General features: G+C 42.5%; 1 protein-coding gene across 1 annotated transcript in view; it reads right to left on the bottom strand.

The window, feature by feature from the left end:
* ULK2 (unc-51 like autophagy activating kinase 2) overlaps positions 1–18,079 on the bottom strand; it is a 59,392-nt gene extending 41,313 nt beyond the window's left edge. The window contains exons 1-4 of the mRNA XM_084650717.1: positions 17,496–18,079; positions 15,886–15,978; positions 14,664–14,705; positions 348–380 (exon numbers count right to left, since the gene is read on the bottom strand). Of these exons, the coding sequence (XP_084506843.1) occupies positions 348–380; positions 14,664–14,705; positions 15,886–15,978; positions 17,496–17,585 (258 nt within the window). The 5' untranslated portion in view covers positions 17,586–18,079. The remainder of the gene's footprint in view (positions 1–347; positions 381–14,663; positions 14,706–15,885; positions 15,979–17,495) is intronic.
* Positions 18,080–21,682: the final 3,603 nt, after the last annotated feature.

Genomic DNA, 21,682 nt, shown 5'->3' with positions numbered 1-21,682 from the left:
ATTTCTTATATGTTTTTTCCTAATAAATCTAGAAAATCTTTTCCATCTGTTTGACTTTATTATTATTTTTGTCAATTATTCATAGTTATTAATTCTAGTGTGTAATGGAAACATTCCATTAAGAATTATGGTATTGTGATCATAAACACTGCATAATTTATAGAACACACAATTATTGCCATCTTGAACAGTGCATATGAAATTAATGATCCAGCTTTCAGATTTACAAATTTCAGCCGGCCAAGGTTATATTGCAGCTATATCTGCTTAGTCAATACATTTTTATAGCACTTTTGTAAATTAAGACTAATTCAAATCCAGTTAAACAGAAACATACACAAACATACCTCCATTACCAAGAAGACAGAGTTGGGCATTTCCTGAAAGAAAAGCACAATAAATCTTATTTAGGGAGATGACAAGTTAGGGCCTTCAAAACAAAAACAAACACACACCTCTTACCCTAACCAAATATAGTATTAGATTATCAATTAAATGAAGTGACCTTGCTCAAAATCATTAAATTTTAGTGTAATAACTGATGTTCCTAAGTCTTCATACAACAGTCATTAAGATTTTACGTTTAAAAGTGTATATTAGTTCTCATGAAGATTGCCAGACAAATCAAAGAATCTCTAGCCATACAAAATACACTGCGAAGAGAGCAACAGTGTGAATGTCATTCACACGTTGTCCCTTTAACCTTCATACCTATTCAGTATCTCAGCCAACGCTATATTAATAAAGGGCCAGTCAGGTATCCCCCCATATTTGGCCACCTCTTCAACTGGACACCAATCCAATCAATCAGCCATTAGATGATATCTGTTGGTTTTTAACATCCTGGCTCAAATTTGAACTAGTGGCCATTGCAAAAGGCTGTTTAAGATTTTCCAGAGCCAGCCAATCCCCTGTGAGAGAGATTTCAAAGTAAGGTTCCCTGCTCCTTGGCCAAACAAGCATTGGTCCTGCCACTTGAAAAACTGAAGGTCAATCAAAGAAATCACATATCAGTTTGCCAAATACCTGGAATAAACTGGATACCCAAACGTATTATCAGACTTGCAGGGTACTTAATCCAGGCTCCTTGTATACTTCTAGAAATTATCTCCCCAATGAGTCATTGGCTGAGGCATGCTCCAGACACGGATTTAAGCATCTGACGGCAAGGCTGCAATTTGATATGGCAGCCCTAGTGAGATTTTCCAAGCTTCTGACCTCTTCCAACTCATTTGGAACTGGGACTCCCAGTCTGATAATAGGGTAAGAGTTATTCAAAGGCTGATTAGCCTAACCCCTAACTGTAAACTGTGAGTACCCTTCACAAGTCTGCCTGCAACCTTTCCTGCTTTTTAGGGTGGAAATAAGAACGTGGACTTTTTATGCACCAAAGATTCTTTTTTAACCTAAGAGAAAGTCTGCTCATCTGTACCAACACAAATTGTATGTATTGGTAACAATGTGCTGCAGCACTCAGATTTCTATATTGATTCATTTTCAATTTTCTAACATATGCCTATAGTGCCACAGGTGTTCCATGGCATTTATATACAGTCAAAATTCAGTCCTGGTCTCAGAGTTTGCATTCTGACTGGGTAGCAGTAGACAGAATGCATGAGGAGTCAGAGGGAGCTAGGAGGAGATAACAAGTGAGAAGGAGAAAAGAACACACAAAATAAAGTTATGGTTCTTCTTAAGTGGGACAATACATTCAATCCCTATACAATAGAACTAAAGTTAATATAAGAATGGGAGTGGTTGGAAAATGTGTTGGAAGAGATGGTTTTTGAGGAGTTTGAAGGAGGAGAGGGAAGTACCATACCATACAGGATAAGGGACATTCCACATTTGGAAACAGAATTATACACAGTTTGACTGTATGTATACTAGTGACAAAAGAAGTCCGAAGGGGCACTATACAGCAAAACAGCAGCTGTGAAATTAGTCACTTTTTGATGCTTATATTTAAAGTCTTCACACATTTTGAATCTGAGCATGCTGTCAAGAACTTCTGTGAAATGATTAAGTGATTTTTCAGGTGTTCACAGACACCTGGTAAACATTTGATTGTACACTGAACTCTCAGCAAAAAAAAAAAAAAAAAGTATTTAAAAAATTGTGCTTTGATGTGCTATGTCAGAGCCTGATCCAAAGCCCAATACAGTCGGTGGGAGCCTTCCTAGTGACTTCAATGAGCACTGGATCAGACCCAGAGCAAGGAAGCTGACTTGCCTAAGTGTGACAATCAAAAAGTACAGTACATAACCTCTTATGGGTTCGGACTTCTAAATTCTACAGACATTACACAAATGAGAGAAAAAAAGATACTCAGCTAACTTATGTTTTTTAATTACAATAATTTATAATTGCTGGTTTGAAACTGCCAATTACTAAACAGCACATTTTAACCATTGAAAGCCAAACCAAATTTGGGGTGGATTGCTTAATGCTGAAAATTTGTATTCCTGTGTTTGAGAACAAAGTACAGTAAAGTTGTTCCTACTGTAAAGAGCCCAGGCATTTCAGCTGGTATCATGAACTACAAGACTGAAAAATGAAAGCTTACATAAAAGCGCTGAACACATCAAATTACTGTCAAGTAGTATTAGCATTCTAATTCCTGGAATCTGTTTTCTAAAAGGATCCTAATTTCTATTCACTTGCAAGAATAAGTTACATTTAAGATGAACTAGGTATTTTAATGTTTGTTCAATACAGAGGTAGTCCAATTAACCTTTTGGAAGCGTTCATGTTAGCCACCCCCTTTAGCTGTGCATAAAGGCAATCAAGGTGCTCTTTCTCCAACTCAGAACATTGAAAGCATTACAGATTTGTTTGCATCTTGAAGCAAGTTTCTTGGAAAGTTAATCAAGTCTGTTGGAACTAAGGGCTAACTCCCACCAACAAACAACCAACACTGAAGCAGCGGTAGATCAAATTACAGGAAGTTCCTGTTTGTTTTGTTTCTTGGAGCATGTGTCCTCTACAAACCACAATGTTTTTTCCAGGAAGGCAATACACTAAGTCAGATAAACATGTACATTAGGGTTGCCAGGCATCCAGTTTTCGAACAGAACGCCCGGTTGAAAAGGGACCCTTACGGCTCTGGTCACCATCACTGACCAGGCCACTAAACGTCAGGTTGGTGACACAGCGGGGCTAAGGCAGGCTCCCTGACTGCTCTGGCTCAACACAGCTCCTGGAAGCAGCCGGCATGTCCGGCTCCTAGACACAGGGGTGGCCACAGGGGCTCAGTGTGCTGCCCTAGCCTTGAGCACTGGCTTTGCAGCTTCTATTGGCCAGGAACTGCGGCCAGCGGGGGCTGCGCCTACGGGCGGCATACAGAGCTATCTGGCTGAGCTTCCGCCTAGGAGCTGGAGAAGGGACATGTTGCCACTTCTGGGAGCTGCGCGGCGCAAGGGCAGCCAGGGAGCCTGCCTCAGCCCTGCTGCACCGCTCGGCCAGAGCCCGCACCCCCTCCCGCACCCCAACCCCTTGCCCCAGGTCAGAACCCCCTCCTGCACCCTAACTCTCTCCCAGAGCCTGCATCCCAACCCTCTGTCCCAGCACTGAGCCCTCTCCTGTACCCCATACCTCTCAACCCTGGCCCCACCCCCCCAGCTGGAGCCCACACCCCCACCCCCTGCCCCAGTCCTGAGTCCCCTCCTGCACACCAAACATCTTGGCCCCAGCCCAGAGCCCCCTCCTACACCCCAACCTCCTCATCCCCAGCCCCACCCCAGAGCCTGCACCCCCAGCTGAAGCCCTCAGCCCCTCCTGCATCCCAACCCAGTGAAAGTGAGTGAGGGTGGGGGAGAGTGAGCGAGGGGGGACGGAGTGAATGCGGGTGCAGCCTTGAAGAAGGAGCAGGGCCTCAGGAAGGGGTGGGGAAAGGGGCAGGGCAAGGGTGCTCAGTTTTGTGCAATTACAAAGTTGGCAACCCTAATGTACATATTTTCTCTTGCTCTAATTAGACGACTAAAAATATTTCATGACAATACAAGCTGTCTTTTTTCTTTGATAGTGGTTCTTGCTGTGTGTCTTGTTAATAAAGTCTTCCAACTAAAACCATTCATATTTTCTTCTAGAACTCTCCTGGAGACACCAAACAACATTTAGAATATTCAGAGCACAATGCTTAAATTGCAAACTATCTGCACTAATTAAAGTACTTGTGCATTCCAGTTGATTTCCATCATTCTGACGGATGAAGAATGGGCAAGTACTTAAAGAAAGAGTACTGAGAGCCAGGAGACTTAAGTTCTATTCCTGGCTCTCTCAGACTTGCTGTGCAACCTTCAACAAATCTTTTTTCCCCACCCATAAAAGGGGATCAATGTCACCTCACAGAGGCATGATGAGAACTAATTCATTGTTCGTAAAGTTCTGTGTGTTCTTTGGGTGGAAGACACTAAACAAGTGAAAGTTATAACAAGCTGTGGCACTGGCGGTAATTCCTCTCTTGTGCTTTAACAAGAGTGTAATGTACCATAAGATCTCAACTATAGGTTTCAGTCAGCAGGTTGAGAGTTTAGGCAGCTGAGGAGCCTGCCATCAGATCATACTGCACTACAACTCTTGAAATTCTGTTTCAGTTATCTTACCCTGTTACATAGCAAGTTTTCTCAAGTTCCAATATCTACTCTCCACTGGCAAACAGAATGGTTGGTGCATAGAGCAAAAATATGAACAATCAGAACTGAAGATTTCACATAATTAGCAACTCAAATTATGCAGTTTTCTTTGTACAAAAATGGCAACTCATGACAGAATCCAACAATCAGCTAATGCTAGTTATTTATTCACCACAGAACTAAAGAGCAAATTTTCCAGAATTCCCTGTCAAGCAATATCCTTTCAACTGAAATTGCTCCCTTCAGAAACAGGAAGCCCTTTAGTTGTCCTATGACAGTGACTGTTCCTTCTCCAAATAAGCAGGAGGAATCTAAAGAGCGGTTAGTTTAATATCACTTAAAAATCAAAGTAAACACTGCAATGCCACAGTTATTTGGACACTACCCTCAGACAGTTGAGGAAGTGGTTGGTGCCAGAGAGCCCTGGATCAGAAGTACACATTTTTTGTACATAGGAACTTGAGAAAAGTCAGCTGTTTTGTGCAGTTTGCATGATCACTCTTTTCTTCTGCCAGTTGCCCACTCTGAAGGCAGCCCATGTGTCCCTTGGAACCATAGGCGCCGACTTCTGTTAGCACCAGTGGGTACTCGACCCCCCTCTCTGCCCCCCCGTCCCTCCATTCCAACTCCTTCCCCAAAGTCCCTACCCCATCTCCGCCCCCTCCCTGCCCTTATTCCAACCCCTTCCCCACCTCCTCCCCTGAGCGCACCACGTTCCCGCTCCTCCCCCTTCCTTCCCAGAGCTTGTTACACCGCGAAACAGCTGTTTTGCGGCAGCAAGCACTGGGAGGTAGGCGGAGAAGAGGGGACACGGCGCGCTCAGGGGGGGAAGGCAGAGGCGAGGTGGGGCGGGGAAGGGAGCTTGGCTGTCGGTGGGTGCAAAGCACCCACTAATTTTTCCCCATGGGTGCTCTAGCCCTGGAGCACCCACAGAGTTGGCACCTATGCTTGTGGCTACTAATACAGTATGGCCAAGGATTTCATTTACTTGTTTCTGGGAAACAGTGACAAGTGGCAATGGATCAAGATTACAAGATCTGTAATATTTCCAATCCCCTCCCGTCCAACAACCCCAGTTAACCTTAACTCAAGCCCCTCACTCCATAGAACCCTATCCAAACGTTTAAACACCTAACTGAATTTCCCAATTTTGTTTAAGTTCATCCCTAAATATCAGTTCCCAAAATGTTTAAATTTTTAAACCTGTATATCTGAAACTGAAGTCTTAAATGAAGCTTCAACCTGTCTGTGCTCTAGAGTTCAGACAATTTATTTGGAGAGAATCTATATTATTTAAATTAGTGGTCACATTCCCCCACTTGCTCGCCTGATGGCTTTGTTTACCTTACTTGTAAACATGCTTTCACGGTCTTTGGTCTCACCTTGCTTAATTTATTTTGGAGATTGTCAAGCCTGCAAAACAACCTTCTTTTGCCTACGACAGACTGGGCTTAGGCACTATCTGCCAAACACATTTTGGGAACATACTTCCAGCACACATCTGTAGTTCTTTAAACATCCTCCATCCAGACATCACACAACAATATTAATGACTAGTGTGTTACCAATTTGCACATGACACCTTACACAACACCTTTTAGATACAGATTATGACAACAGAAAGTTGGGGCAATGACTGTGTCAGACCTGATGAAAGTTATGGTAGGAGGTTCCCTCTGCTAGTTAGTGCTGAGGGGTCCCTAGGTCACAGTACTATTTTTACATTTTAACGTTGTGGGGCAATACTGTTTATTAATATAGCACAATCAAGAGTTATCTTTAACTCTTCCCCAGTGTATTTAAACTCTAACCATTTCAGCATAATCTAATACTTGGATCTTGCCCTACACACTGCGGTTTGTTTTACACCACACTAAGGCTCTAACCCTTCATATGCACCAACTTTTGCTCACCTTGGTGACATGAGTTATTTTCCAAGTTTTTTCATAACTAGTATCCCGACTGCAGATACAAGTTTGGATTAGGTGCTAGAGCACAACAGTAAGATTTAAAATGGGAAAAATACACCAAGATTTTCCATTTAAAGGTACACCTGTGTTGTTTCCTACAGTTGTTTAAACAGTTAAACTAGGTTAAACTAGAGCATTCTCCATAAACCCAGGCAGTTAGGTAGCTTTTCCTTAACCACTATTCCTAGAAAAGGGTGTTTGATGTGTTTTGGCAGCCAAATAAGATAGCTAGTAAGAATCATTACTTCAGATTAACTTTATTAATCCTAGGTTGGTAGCCTTAATCTAGGACAGATTAATCCTTTTCACCAATCAGATGAGTAGATTAAATATTTCACAAGGAGTTTTCTCCCATCTGGTCAAAAGTCATATCTAGTTCATGTCCTCTAAGTAAAACTTTGCACACTGCTGGCTGTGGGTTGACCAACCACACAGAGTACTAAAGTTTACCTCGAACCCGAACATCTTTCAATGTCCCACCAATACAAGCTCCCTAATACAGAACAGCTGAATTAGCTCACATCACCATTTAAATTCACAATACATTTCTCTAGTATACATCTTGTATCAACCATATTTTTGGACAGCATGAAGAATATAAACTCCATGTTGCAATACATTCAGAAACCTTTTGAATTATTTTGCTGAGGAGCAGAACTATGCACATCCTCCATCATTCCTTCAATTTGTGGTCTTTGGTTTGACCTGCTAAACAGAGCATAAGATAAAGTATTCAAAATATTGTGACCCAATGTGTTACAGACCTAACATTCAAGAATAAAACTGACCTAATAAAGCGGTTTTTGAAAACTTCATTTTTAAAATTTATAAATTTATAAACAGATCACAAAATCATTACAGTTCCAGCCTATGCTTCTACTTGCTTTAGATGAATAACATGCAAAACAAAATTTATATTCTGCTAGTCACATGAACATCCATTCAAACATTTTTTTCTTTGCATGCCTTGCTTTACTGTCTCCAGTCCCTCTTTTTGCCTGTGATGCTTCTGAATCAATTGATTCAGGGTTTCCGCAGCAAGGACAAGTAGAAGATAGAAAATGCTAACAAAACATTCCAGGTCTTCTGAAAGCTAAACACATACATTTAGGAAGGGAATATTAGGCACTAAGTCCATCAAAACACACTGCCTTTTAACCCCTGATATTCAGGAGGTGTCTCAGGACGAGGATGTGGATGAAGTCCCAGCCCAAAGCAAGGGTTTGGTACAGAACAAAATATTTCCATGTAGAACGCATTCATTTTTTAAAAAGCAAAGCGCAAGTCAAATATCCAAGATTAACAATTGTGGCCATCAATAATCTATAGCTCTAGTTATATATCCTAGATTTCTTTTGGTTTATGAAACTGTTCTTTGTAATGAATTAACATCGGCAGAGAATAATCTTAATGGGCTGCCAATTATTTTAACACCCTGGAAGAACAATCTCAATAAGGACCCTGTGAACACTCCCTGCCTCCTGGAAATGGCAGCAAATCAAATGGATACTCTCTTGCTCTATGTCTATTAGTTCCATTTAAACACACATTTATGATCTGAGTCCCGAGTGTATGTATGTCAGCATGACAGCTCGTATACCCATCATCTTCTGATTAACGAATCTGAAAATTAACTTGCCGTATATTAGTTATAATTTCTTGGCCAAGCTTGCTTCTCACCTCTCTGGGACACTGAGATATTTGGCAAAAGCACTAAAGATTTAGTTAATAGGAGTTTGCTCAATATAATTTTTAGCGGTTTCTCACTGTACTGCAGTCATGGGTTAAGTTTTTTCCTGTGTGTACATCACAGCAATAATCCTTCACATAGGACTGAACATTTGTTTAGTCCTGCCTAAATGTTAAGACTCAGACGAAATGTCAATTGACATCTGACAGTAGGATCAAATAGCATACATGCTGCCAATTATTCATATAAAAGAGCTATCAGCCATGGCAAATGTACTACAATAGCAAGGCCAGTCACTTTCTGGTACATGAAATGGTGTACTTAACTAACAGTTATGGTAGGAATTAAACTGAATAGTCACTCTCAGAATGGCCTACTACATAATACAAAATAATGTTACTGTCGCATCAAACATCTGCCTTTCACAAATTATTCTGTGCACATACACACTTGTAAGTTCTTGAAACAGGGCCATGACACACAAACTGTAATAACTAGTTTCAGAGTAGCAGCCGTGTTAGTCTGTATTCGCGAAAAGAAAAGGAGTACTTGTGGCACCTTAGAGACTAACAAATTTACTTGAGCATAAGCTTTCGTGAGCTACAGCTCACTTCATCGGATGCATCTTTTTGTAATATTATTTTGTAATAACTAGGCACAGCAGGGTAAGTTAAGGACAACATATTAGCTTTGCTTCAACAGGATCAAATAAACTTTTAAAAGGTTGCCCCTATCCCTCAATTCCTTGTCATAACCCACCAATTTTAGACACTAATTCTACCTCATTCTTCAAAGAGCAGCATTATGGCAGCCGACCTTCCAGCTACTACTAAGTGCTATGTGATTTAGAAATTCAGATTCTTGAGTGAATTTTTTTTTGATCATGTTTTTTTTTTTTTTAAATACATTATTTTTAGACTTCTGCAGCCTTCATTTTAGAGGCTGATTGTATTTTCCACCACAGAGATGCATTTCCAATAGGGAAGTCAAAGAAGAATAATATTTGAGGCCTGTCGGCCACGAGTGTCTTACTAAATAAGTAAGAAATTAACTATTTAAATAATGCCTAAAAGCAGGAGAGATGTCTCCCAGTATAGACGAGAAAATATCTTTACCCTAAGAAGTTTACCAACTAGTATTGGACACAACACAGCATACCACAGAACGAGAGAGTAAAGAGACGTAGGTGAGGAATCACTATTCAGTTGCTCAGTGAGGTTAGTGCATAACATGCTGGAGCAAAAATAATTCATTTGTTGAGAAATTAATACAAAGCATAAAAATTTTTTGTGGCACAAGAGAATAAGTGGACTTTGGGAGTGATTTTAAAAAAGAGGAGAGGACAGTGGTTTTGTGGCTCAGCTCAGAAATGGTTTTCAATGTTTAAGGGGATGTACGGAATGGCTGTGCTGGGACAACAGAGCAGGAACAGACATTTCTGAGTTTAGAGACCTTAGACAAGAACCTGAGAAAAATATGGCACTGGAGCATCCTAACTTAGATGTTGGTGCTCCGAGAAGAATCCTGTGCTGAAGTGCCAAATCAAAGAAACAAGGGCAGACACATTGAAGTAGGTGTTGGAGCAAGCACCAAAGCCCCAGAACAAGCAAAGAACAAGAACATGCCAGAGTGTCTGAAGCAGCCACCTCAAAAAATGTAGGCAGCCACGCCAGACTGATGGAATGTTTGGGTAAATCTAACAAGGATACACAACTAATGATGGTAAAACAGAATGATACAGAAATGCAGTCTCCAACAGGGACTTCCTTCCCTAACCACGGTCTAGAAGGAACTGATATAAATACTAACATCTGAACACTTCAATTTAAGTAGGGGGTGATGTACGATGGCCAATAGGTTGTCTGGCTTGTGCTCTATCTTGCTACCACTGCCCTCAAGGACAACAGGAAGGGCTAAGGGTATTCTGCCCAGCGGTAAGCTAAGCCCCAGAAAAGAGAACCCTGCACAGGTAGTATCTTTAAAGAAAATTTATTTCTCTAACAGACCAGAAATCAGTGATCTCTGATCTACTATTCAAGCAGCAAACTCCAGTCTCCATATGGTGGAGACATTCATCCACCCCATTATATCATTACTTCCAAGATGTATGTCCTACTTTTATTCAGATGTCTGATATTTTAAATAACTTTCTGAATGATAAATTATTTGCTAAAACAGGAGCAGCCTGGCTCTACATAAAGGATCATCTCCATTCAATACACGCAGTTGGGATCATCAACTTTAAAAAAAAGCACAAATTCACAGCCTGAATATAGCTCATTCTAAACAGCTATTTTCCATCATATTGTTGTGTACAGATAATTAATATTTTCACTTAAGTAGTATCTTTTATCCAAGGATCTCAATGCACTTTACAAAAGATGGGTTAAAGTGTTGGGAGGGAGTTGTTTGTTTTGTTTTTTTAATTAACCTGTCAAGATCTGAGTCAAGGTTTCTCTGTTCCTCCTATAAAAGTGAATGACATCCCAGAAACCTAAAGCAGGGAAAGGAGATGGGTTCCAGATGCTGCTTAGGGGTTTGGAAGTAATCCACACCTCAGTAAGACAAAGAATGCTGAACTCAAGTTCTAGAAGGCAAATACAGGAAGTTATTTTTAAATATTTTATTTTAAGACAAGTCTTCACATGTTAAAGACTACCTATCTATTTCATTAGTGATTTAGAATGTTACAGAGCTCTGTGTTTATTTTTAAAGTTTTAAGTTCGCCATTAAAATAACCTTTCAGAGTCCCGGGACCTCAAACTCATTGTTCCAACTAACTACTCATCCTTTGCGCACAGATAAAGCAAAATAGTTTTTAAAAATGTCTCCAGTAATAAAAATAAGAAGCACCAGCTTAAACCACTTCTTTGGGCATTTAACCTTCCCTACTGGTCCTTAATGGACTGATACGGGGACAGGTATCTGCAGCCTTATCGGTTTTAAATATATTATAGCATTCCAATACGATTCTGAGGAACTACTGTCAGCGTTACCGATTTGCTCTAGATACCAGCTCTACTAAAAACTATCCTGCATACTTTCTAATACTATAGCTTGCTACAGTTATCTTGGCTCCCACGATAGCATAAATACCAAGTATGTCTCTGCTTATATGAAATGCTTAACTACAGTTCAAACCTGCCAACACTGCATGTAGTCACCTTATGGAAATCAATGGCAATTATTGTGCTGGCATCAGTACAACACAATATTAATGCCAAGCAATGCATGCACATTAATGGCTCACCAATTCATTTGGGAACATTTCTAGATGAATGGGCACTTTTAGTATTATAATGGAGTGAAGGCTACACATGCTAAGTGGTATATCAAACCTCTGAATTCAGAGAGAGTTGAAGCCAGAGCAATGTATGATGCTTCCAAATGCCCATGTGCTAATAGCAGGATTGTTCACAATCAAGGTCCCTTTAGATTTCATTAAAAGCTTTAGCAGGGTATGCTTCTCATTACTGATTGTGGGACAGCCAATAGGCAATGCAATACCAACAAAAGTGTATCTGGACAGAGATAAGGGGAGAGGGAATCTGTGACAAACTACCTTACAAAGAAATGCATCAAACATGAGAATTATTTCAAAATAAAGCAAAAGTTCAGTGATTCATTTTAAAGGATCTACTATCCCTTTAATTCACAGACTTGATATATTCCAGAGTAGAATATAAACAAATATATAGCTATAACGGCATTGTGTAAATAGATCGCTTACCACTAAGTGGTACTGAAAATATTTGTTCTGTATTAAAATACATTTATATTTTTCACCACATGGTTTTTAGCTACTTATAACCCACCAGCTTTTCACTCTGAAGACCTAGTAAAACAAAGTCAGTTCTTTGATTATTTAGTAAACTGGTCTGTCAAACAGCTCTGTTTAAAACATGCGCATTTTCTGCTTCAAACTGCCTAAGGTTAACAAAAGCTACAGACCTAGATCTATAAAAACAGACTCCCAGTCACACTGGGAACTCCCTGCTGTGATACAGTCTTCACTGGCTCCAACATTCAGACCCAAAGACACTAGTTTCTGTGATTTGATAACTGCTTGATTTCCAAAAGTCTAATCAACTGTATTATATTCCCAAAATGTTTGATGTTATGGGAAAGAAAAAGTGCAATACATGCTAGAACATGAAACACTAAAGCAAATGAGTAGGTACAATGGCTGCCAGATGTGTGAATGCCTAGTATAGTGCTTTTCTTTCTGGGATATAAATTAATGTAATCTCATAAATTAATGATGTATAATATTTCACAATCATAGCACTATAGAGAAATTGAAAATCTATTTGTTTGATTTACATATTCTTTAGCAAATATTTCATCAATAAAAGCAACCTCAGCATGCAAAGTTTTATTTTTTACTATGCATGTGTCTGAAATATATCCAAGGTCTGACATGCAGTTTTCCCTTCTCCTACTTATAGCTGTGCCTTTTAATTACGCACAAGGCTGAATGACAAGCAGAACCATCCCCATGTCAAACGGAGACTATAGGCCTGATCATATGAGAAGTCTCATGACTAACATTTACTATATTGGCATCTTTCCAACCCTGACAGACCAGAAAAGTATGAGACTTTCCTTTCCAAATAAACTTTATGTAAAGAAATGGCTTCCACACACAAATGTAGGTTACTATTCTCCCTTCACAGCACACTAGTGGGAGTTTTGTGCATGAATCAGAAGGAGAATTAGACTCCTTGGAGTTTATAATGGAAAGAGACACAACGATTAGATCATCAAAACATGACAACATATCTTAAAGGTGAACTGCAAAGCTTTTTTTTTTTTTTTTTTTTTTTAAAGTAAAGGTTGGTGAGTTTAAACTAATATATTAACAGAACATGTGTACATTTAGAAGTTTTAAGTTATAGGTTTTATGCAACGGGTTTTAAAGTCAGCTGCCCCCTTACTTCCCAATATCCAATGCTCAGGATTCAGAATTTCCCTTGCAATGGTTGAGGACATCATTCAAGTCCAGATGCTGAGAGCCTGCTATTCCTACTCAACAACCCTCAGCATCAGGCCCTAAACTCCTCAATAAGCAGGGCAGAGAATGCAGAAAAGTGATCAGTACTCTGTCTAAGGTGGTCTTGATGTTATCAAATACTGTAAGAGAAATCCACAATGCTGAATATAAGAAACAGTGGAAAAAGTACTGTAGGTCCCACACATCCCAGTGTGTAGTTTGGAAGGGGATGGGGAGAGAAGGGATGTCCGCACACCACCATCTTGCGCCAAAAATTTAGAGTTTATTTTTGGCATGGTTATTCACAACCATGAGATATGAGGAAAGGTCAATTTTATGCAGGTTTAATTATATTTTAACTGTGCACTGTCCTAAGGATTCTTTACAGTAATTTTATTCACAAATATGCCTATGTATTTAAGATTAGAATCAAGCCCAGGAGATAAATGTATAGTTCCTATTCAAGTAGAAAAAATAACTGCATAACCTACATAATTACATACATAGATGTATTCAGCACTTGCAAGTCTTAGAATACAGCATCTCTCTCTAAGGAGAATTCATTTAGGCATGCACTCCACATAATATGCTAGACTAAACCATTTCAACCTTTACAGGCAGATTCCTAGACATACAAGAAAGGGGGAAAATAGGATCGAAGTGGTTTGCTACATTGTTTTCCCATTCCAAGAGGCCCAGTCACACACCTGTGTTATACACGTCATTGTATATCTATGTTCCACTAGCTACATCAGCAACATTTAAATGTCACATCACTATGCCTTCAATTGCTTTCAGTTTTGCCCCACTGACACAGGATTAAACAGCGTATTTCCACACTACAGGGATCTCAAAGCCACTTCTACAGTTAGGATTCTAAATTATGTTAACTCCTTCATGTTGCCTGCCTTAACAAATGAAAATCATTCTTTCTAATCAACAACTGTTCGAAAAATGTCCTAATTGATGAACACACCCATTCTCTGCCAGCTGCCACTTCCCAGTTAGCAGCATTTTCCTTCCTTCTAATTAGGAAAGGAGAATAGCTGCTACCACTAATGTAACTTCACCCAGTTACCTATAAGTGCCAGCTGATGCTCTCCCTCTGGGCCAGACTACACAAACGGCCTCTGCAGAGATTCACAAGCTTCCACTTGCTCTTGGAACCCTGCAGCCTACAGTACATTGTGCTCCTTTCACAAGCTTTGTATTTGCTTTGTACAAGTTTTGTATTTAATAGCAAACACCCTTTAAAAAGTGATTAAATCTTTCACCAGAATGATCTGAGCATTCAAAAAAAGCACAGAAATCAGTTTCAACATTCCCACACGGTATATTTTAATACAGATTTTACAGCAGAAAAGGAGATTGTTTACCTGGACATCATAGAGTGCCACAATATTCTCATGCTGAAGTTCCTATAAAACAAAATAATTACATCATGAAAATATAGTCTGGCATAATGAACAGCTAAAGAATGACTTACTCTACTAGGAAGAATTCATGGGATATGTACATTTCTTTGAGTGTTTGTTTCCAGAATTTATTTTCCATATTTTGTTTTAAGTATTCCATTATAAAATACCTGAATTTATACCAAAACCTGACTGAATTTACTTTGTACTCTTGCATAACATCTTGCTTAGGGGAAAATAAATTGATTAGACTATTATTTTCACCTCAACAATTCATCCTTTTTAAAGTGATTGGAAGACAAGTTAAATGATACTAAACAAAACTTCCAGGACACTCAAGTGGTTAAACTTCATTTCTAGCTTGTTTTAAAGAGGATGCCACAGGAACTAAATAAATAGAGCCACAATAATGTACCTAACACTGGAATTTCCAGATAGTAATGTGCCATGCCATGTTTGAAAATATCAGAATAAAGCAAATTCTGATAATGACTATCCAATAGCAGGAGAGATGACAGGTAGGGAAGCTTGCAGAGTTGAGGTACAGGATCACTAAGGGCACTTTCTAAAGAGCACAGCCTTATGCAGGGTTTTCACATAATTCAGTACTGTCAAAATAAATTAGGTTTCTGTTAAGTTTCCTCCACCGAACATATACTGTGAATTTTGAGTTAACATTTTACTTAGGAGTGGGCAGGTTGTCCTGAGAATCAAATCCCAGCACAAACACTCTAATTTTCAAGTAACCACCCTGCCTTTGAGCAAAGAAGGTGATGAATTCAAGTAATCTTTACAAAGAAAAAACCTGATAACATGTTCTCTCCTCCTCTCTCACATTATTTGCAGTAAATGTAGTCCTAATGAAATGTGCCAGATTAACAGCCCTGCTTATAAAATCCTCTATCCATACAGCCGGTACAGAACAGAAGCTTCCCCACCCCACCAGCCCACTATGTACCTTACACCAGTTCTGGGACCTTTTCTGGAGATAAAAGGAAAATTCAGTCTCTTTTCTTGGCCCATTCATTTATTGACCACTGCTGCAACTAACAAGGCTATGAAAACTAGGACTATGGTGATTGTTATATGGCCACCCATCTCATAAGAACTGGACCGAAATTCCCATTTCCTTTCAAACAAAGCACAGTGAGAAGGCTTTAAAAATCACTGCAAATTAACATACCTTTAAGATTTTTATTTCTTTCCCAAGCAGGATTTGTGACTTTGACAAATTCTTTTTGTTAATGCTTTTTATGGCTACTTCCCAATCCGTTTTCTGCAAAGGAAAAGAGTCTTTTTAAAAACAAAAAGATGTTTACTTTCCCCATTAGCGACTGGCCAAAGTTAGCCCAATGAAACAATAAATGGATCCCTAATCTGTCCCTTTTGTGATTATTTTTGTGATTTTCAAATAAGGCCACCAAAACCTCTAGTGTTCTTTTCATTCGGTGACACTTTACACATCTATGAAAACCATTATAAACTACAATGGTGAACTGTTTTGAGAAAGACAAAATTCCAGTTTAAAAAAAAAATCACATTAACACCTTAGATTGTTAAAATGGAAAGGATTGTATAAATCCAGTTTGCTTTTCACTATTGTTGCTGTTTGTTTCTTTCTTTTCCTCTTATCTTCCACAGCTAACATCAACAGTGTCAGTTTCACAGTTATTTATATACTTTCACCTTCAGGCTCTTAATGCTGCAATATCTGCATTGCACACAACCTGGGGGAATATTTGTTTAAAAACAAGTTATATGCATATTTATTTATGATGTTGTGGAGTAATTTCTACTGACCTTAGATTTTGTAAGAACTTGTTTTTAGAAAAAAATCTAAATAATTTGGCCACTGCGAGTTGAGAGTGCCCCTCTAACATCCATGAAGAATAAAACTGAAGTGTTCCTTGACACTACATAGATTTCTTTGGAAATCAGAATTGTGCCAGGTTCCCTCTCCGCCCCCTCCCCAACACACACAGGCTAAAATCTCAGGATAAAAAGTGTGAAGGTGTAGTGCACCTAATGCTATCTGGGCTAATGGGGAAGCAATGCTGGGAAAGGAGACACCTTTCAGTTTAAGAAATCTTCAGCCAATCCAACTGGAGCCAATTTTCCATTAGGTCTCCAGTTATCAAGTGAGATAAACACTGGTGACTGCTGCAAAACAAAGAAACCAGTCTCCTGTACAGATGATCCCCCTCCCCTCCCCAAAAGCAGCACCTGCATTTGGGAGCCACCAAACCCCGCAGGAAAAAGAAAGGGCAAACTACCTGGCTTTTAACCTTTATCAAAGCTGGCCAACTGTTTCTACAGCTTTTTGTGAGAGGAGAACTGAAATGGTGCAGGAGTCCAGATTCCCAGGCTGCCAGAGAAGCCCATCTCCCAGGCAGCGGTCAGTAGATGGAGCTCTGCTCTTTGGCAGGTAGGAGCCCTGACCAAGGAAGGACTCGGTGCACTGAGCTTATAAAAGCAGTGGAGTCACACACATTAAATAAAGGCAGACAAGCCTCCCCCTCCCCGTCACACCGATCTGCGCGTCTCCCCGCCACAGCCAGTCCACCTGCCTGACGAGCAAGACACGCCGGGGTTCAAACCTTCCTGTCTGGCAGGATCCCATCACAACAAAGCCCCCGGAGCAGCGGAGAGGGGAGCCCCAGGCAGCCCCTGCTGCGCTCGCCGCCTGGGGCTCTGGGGAGCCGGGAGTGGCCCGACCTGGCCCGCCGGGTGCACGGCCCAGTCCCGGGGGGGCGGTTGTGTGACCAGCCCGGGAGCGGCGGGGGGCCAGGTTACCTTGCGGTGGCGGCCTTTGAAGACCACGGCGAAGGCTCCGTGCCCGATCAGGTCCTTCTTGCTGTACTCAAAGTCCCCCACCGCCTCCATCCTCGTCCCGCGGGGGCATGGAGGGCCGGGCGGGCGGGCAGGGGAGCGCTGGGCTCACGGCAGCCCCCGGCGGGGCGCCAGGCGGTCTCCCCCCGGGCCGCCCCCGGGGGCGGGGGCAGCTGCTGTCATGCCGCTAGGGGCGGCGCGGACCCCCCCGGGCCTGGCGAGCGGGGGGCGGCGGGCGGGCGTCTCCAAGGCGACGGGCGCTTTCTGTCATGGGGAGGGGGAGGGGGGCTGAGCTCCAGGCGGGGGGGTTCGGCCCCCTCAGGGGGAGAGGACCGGGGACGTCACTGTTCCTTGCGGCGGCCGCTCCTCATGCCCCCGGAGACCCTGGCCCCGAGCCCGGCAGCATCCGGCGGGCTGCAGGGGAAAGGGTGGCCCGGCCCCTCGGGCTGTCGCCGCCGCTCCCCGGCGCTGGGGAAAGGGCGGGGGTTATCTCAGGCCGCCACTGCCTCCCCTACAGGCCCTGCGAGCGCCGCCAGCCCCAGCTCCGACTGCCGGGGCCGCCGCGCCGCCTCACGGCATTTATAGGCCGCGTCGCGCCAATCCCAGCGCTCGGCTCCCTCCGCCACCGGCCAAGGAGTCCGCTCGGCACGTGCCGGCTCCCCTTGCCCCGCTGAGCCAGCGCGCCTCCCCCCCCCCCGCACCTCCCCTCGGGGTTACCCGACCAGCCCCTCCTTTCTCCACCAGTCCCTCCCCTCCCAGCGGGGTTACCTGACCCCCCATTATCCCAGCACCCCCACCTCCCCTCCCCACTGAAATACCTGACCCCCGTCATTATCCCAGCACCCCCACCTCCCCTCCCCACTGAAATACCTGACCCCCCCGTCATTATCCCAGCACCCCCACCTCCCCTCCCCACTGAAATACCTGACCCCCGTCATTATCCCAGCACCCCCACCTCCCCTCCCCACTGAAATACCTGACCCCCGTCATTATCCCAGCACCCCCACCTCCCCTCCCCACTGAAATACCTGACCCCCCCGTCATTATCCCAGCACCCCCACCTCCCCTCCCCACTGAAATACCTGACCCCCGTCATTATCCCAGCACCCCCACCTCCCCTCCCCACTGAAATACCTGACCCCCGTCATTATCCCAGCACCCCCACCTCCCCTCCCCACTGAAATACCTGACCCCCCGTCATTATCCCAGCACCCCCACCTACCATCAGGGTTATCTGACACCCCCCACCCTCCCTCATCCCATATTATCTAGCCTAGCTTAAGCCCCCAGTACACCAACACCCCCCACTTGCCCCAACCCCGGTTTAGCCATCAGCATGGAGAAGTGGAAGAAGGTGCAAGGATAACCAGGTTACCCTCCGGCCGCCCTCAGCTCATGGCCACTTTCTGTGACACCCCACAAAGACCAGAGTTACCCCAGCCAACACCCACCAGCCTTCACTTGAATTCTCCTACCACCCCCGCCCCCGACGCACACTGGTTCAGAGCAGCAGGAGGTCACACTGAGCCAGAACCCCTGCCCCTCTGCTCCACCAGGGACAGACCCTATTGCCAAGGGAGAAGAGAGACCTTAATGACCTGAATCTACCTGTTATCTACATAGTCCCATCCCTGTGCAGGGCCCTTGTCCAACTCAAAACACTGTCAAGGTCACATGCATCTCTCATCAAATCCCCAGTTAACCCCACTTATGAGCCAGGTCCCAGACAGTCCAAGTGGATTTAATACAAAATACACTTTTACCCTACTTTCAGATCTAGCCCCACTCTCGTAGGTGTGAATCTGTCATCCAGTAATTGTTCATATTAGTGTAGTACCCAGCAGAGCCCATGTCAGGAGTCAGGCCCCCACTGTGCAAATGTAACAAAACCCAGCCCCTGCCCCATGGAATTTAAAATGCAATGTTTCCCCTCACTCCACATTTACTCAGCTCCCTCTCCTTCAAAGTGCCCTTGTAACAAATGCAGTTATATCCTCTCAGTGCAGAGTGAAAATAAGATACAAATGTTTTTTGTATTTCCCCTCCTGGATGGTAAATCACCTACAAAGTCAGTTGTACATCTTCACCTCCCCTCACTCCCCTGAACTCTTGATGCTGGAAGGGTTGGGTCACCAATGCTACAGAGGAAATCTGATCTACAGGATTGGGACCCAAGGTGGCCTACGTTAATTTCAACTTCTTAACTCCCCTGTGAATTGTGTGTCTGCTGCCATGTACCTCCACCAATATTTTCTGTTACCACCCAACGCATTGCAGATAAACAGGTCTGCACTGCCCTACGATTTTTTGCATCCCTGTTATTAACTCTTTAGGCTTTTCTGTGCTAGGAAATTTACTTGGTGCTCTATTAGTAAGACCAAGCCACAGCTCAAACCTAGCAGAGGACCTAATGCATAGAGCAACAATGGGGGAAAACACACAAGCACAGCTAGCATGTACAAATGTAATAAACAATGATGTTTTAAAATTACCTATGGTCAAACTCTACGAGCAGGGGCCCCTTCCACCTCCAGCCTGTGTCCTGGACATTTGTAGATCAACTTTAGGACTGTTACTTCAACAAATCCAAATGTCAGAAAACATGCCAGTCACATGAAGCCTTTAACCTTCATCTCACTTCCATTTCCTCTCATTCCTCTTTGCCCCTTCATCTATTTCCACCCACTTCCCTATGCTTAGACCGGCATCCCTACACCCCTGTGCCAAGTGCTTTCCCTTTACCTCAAATCCCTCCTTACAACCAACTTCTTCCACTAAACTCTGTCCTCCCTCCGCCGTCAGCTGTAATGAATGATTAACTCTTACTGCTGCACCCCTTTCGAGTGCCAGCCTTTTGTTCCAGCAAACAACGGATATACCTGGAATGGGAGGCACCAGCTGTGTTTTGCTTTTGGCATTGGGCAGCACTCAAGCAGTTATAAACATCAGGAGGTGCACACAGCAAACAGCTGTTGATGCTGCCAGTTAGGGTCAGTGCCCTGAGTCCCACACAGATCAGTACATGTTCTCTCATGTGATACATGGCGCCATCCCACTTTGGCATGTGCAAACAGTGACTGAACAGTATGATATTCTGGCACACATATCCCACCAAGACATTCAGGAAAGCATGACTTAATCTCCCTCTTTTGAACGGTGGGGGGTTTGGTTTTGTTTTTTGCTGCTCTCCACAATCTTACCTTAATGCACCACACTTACTACCTTTGTTTTTTTCATCCCTGTCAAAATCATTTAAATTAGAATATTTTTCAAAGATCTGAGCAGATAAAAGACATGCAGCACTAAATATAACTGAAAGGGACACTGTTAGCCTAACATAGGACAACTTTCGGCTTTACAGATAAGTGTGTGTGGGTTACAGAACACCAATATGAATGCTTGTGTGTCAAAACAGGACTAAAGGATTTTTTTTTAAATGTAAACTTTGTGTATCATGACACCTCAGCCCTGAGCTAACAAACAAGAACCAGAATGTGAAACTGATCAGACTAATTTCAGTGAGTCAGCAGGGTAAAGGCAAAAAGTAAAACAGATCAATACTAAAAAATAAATTAAATAAAAAATTTCAGTTATATCATAATCTAAGGTGTTGGTAATAACTCAAAGCGTTGGGTTTTAATATATATTAACAGCACTGATTTAAAAATCAAGCCGGGAGAAAAACAAAACCAATCGTAACAAGCTAGACATTCAGAAACTCGTTTTCTTGAAAAATGACTCTGTTCTCGCATTCCGGCATGAGTCTGTCTCTCCAGGCTGGCATATGCCCTACACCCAAAAGCTGTACTTCACACAGCCTGCTTTGAAGAAAGGCAACACAAAAGGGCCATAAATCGTATTTGTTGAGACAGACACTTTAGGAATTTCTTAGACAGAAGTTATCCCATATGGGTTGAAAACAACACATTCATTTCCCTTGACAGCACCAAGTGATCATACTCCTTTGTTAGCCGTTTGTCTTGCTTTCCTTGTCTGCTGGCCTAGGAATGGGTTAATTTCAGCAGAGAGCTGTACAGGAAGCTGGTGGTCCAGAATGAAACAGTGACAGGGAGAAGCTGGGAAATTTGATCAGCGTAACAACATTTACTGCTCATCGCATAAGGATTTGTAACTGGCTACGGAGGATTTGA

The sequence above is a fragment of the Lepidochelys olivacea genome, assembly GCF_965140295.1.
Source record: "Lepidochelys olivacea isolate rLepOli2 genome assembly, chromosome: 17".
Taxonomy (NCBI): Eukaryota; Metazoa; Chordata; order Testudines; family Cheloniidae; genus Lepidochelys; species Lepidochelys olivacea.
The sequence above is the reverse complement of the archived record's forward strand: the minus strand, read 5'-3'. Positions and strand labels throughout refer to the sequence as shown.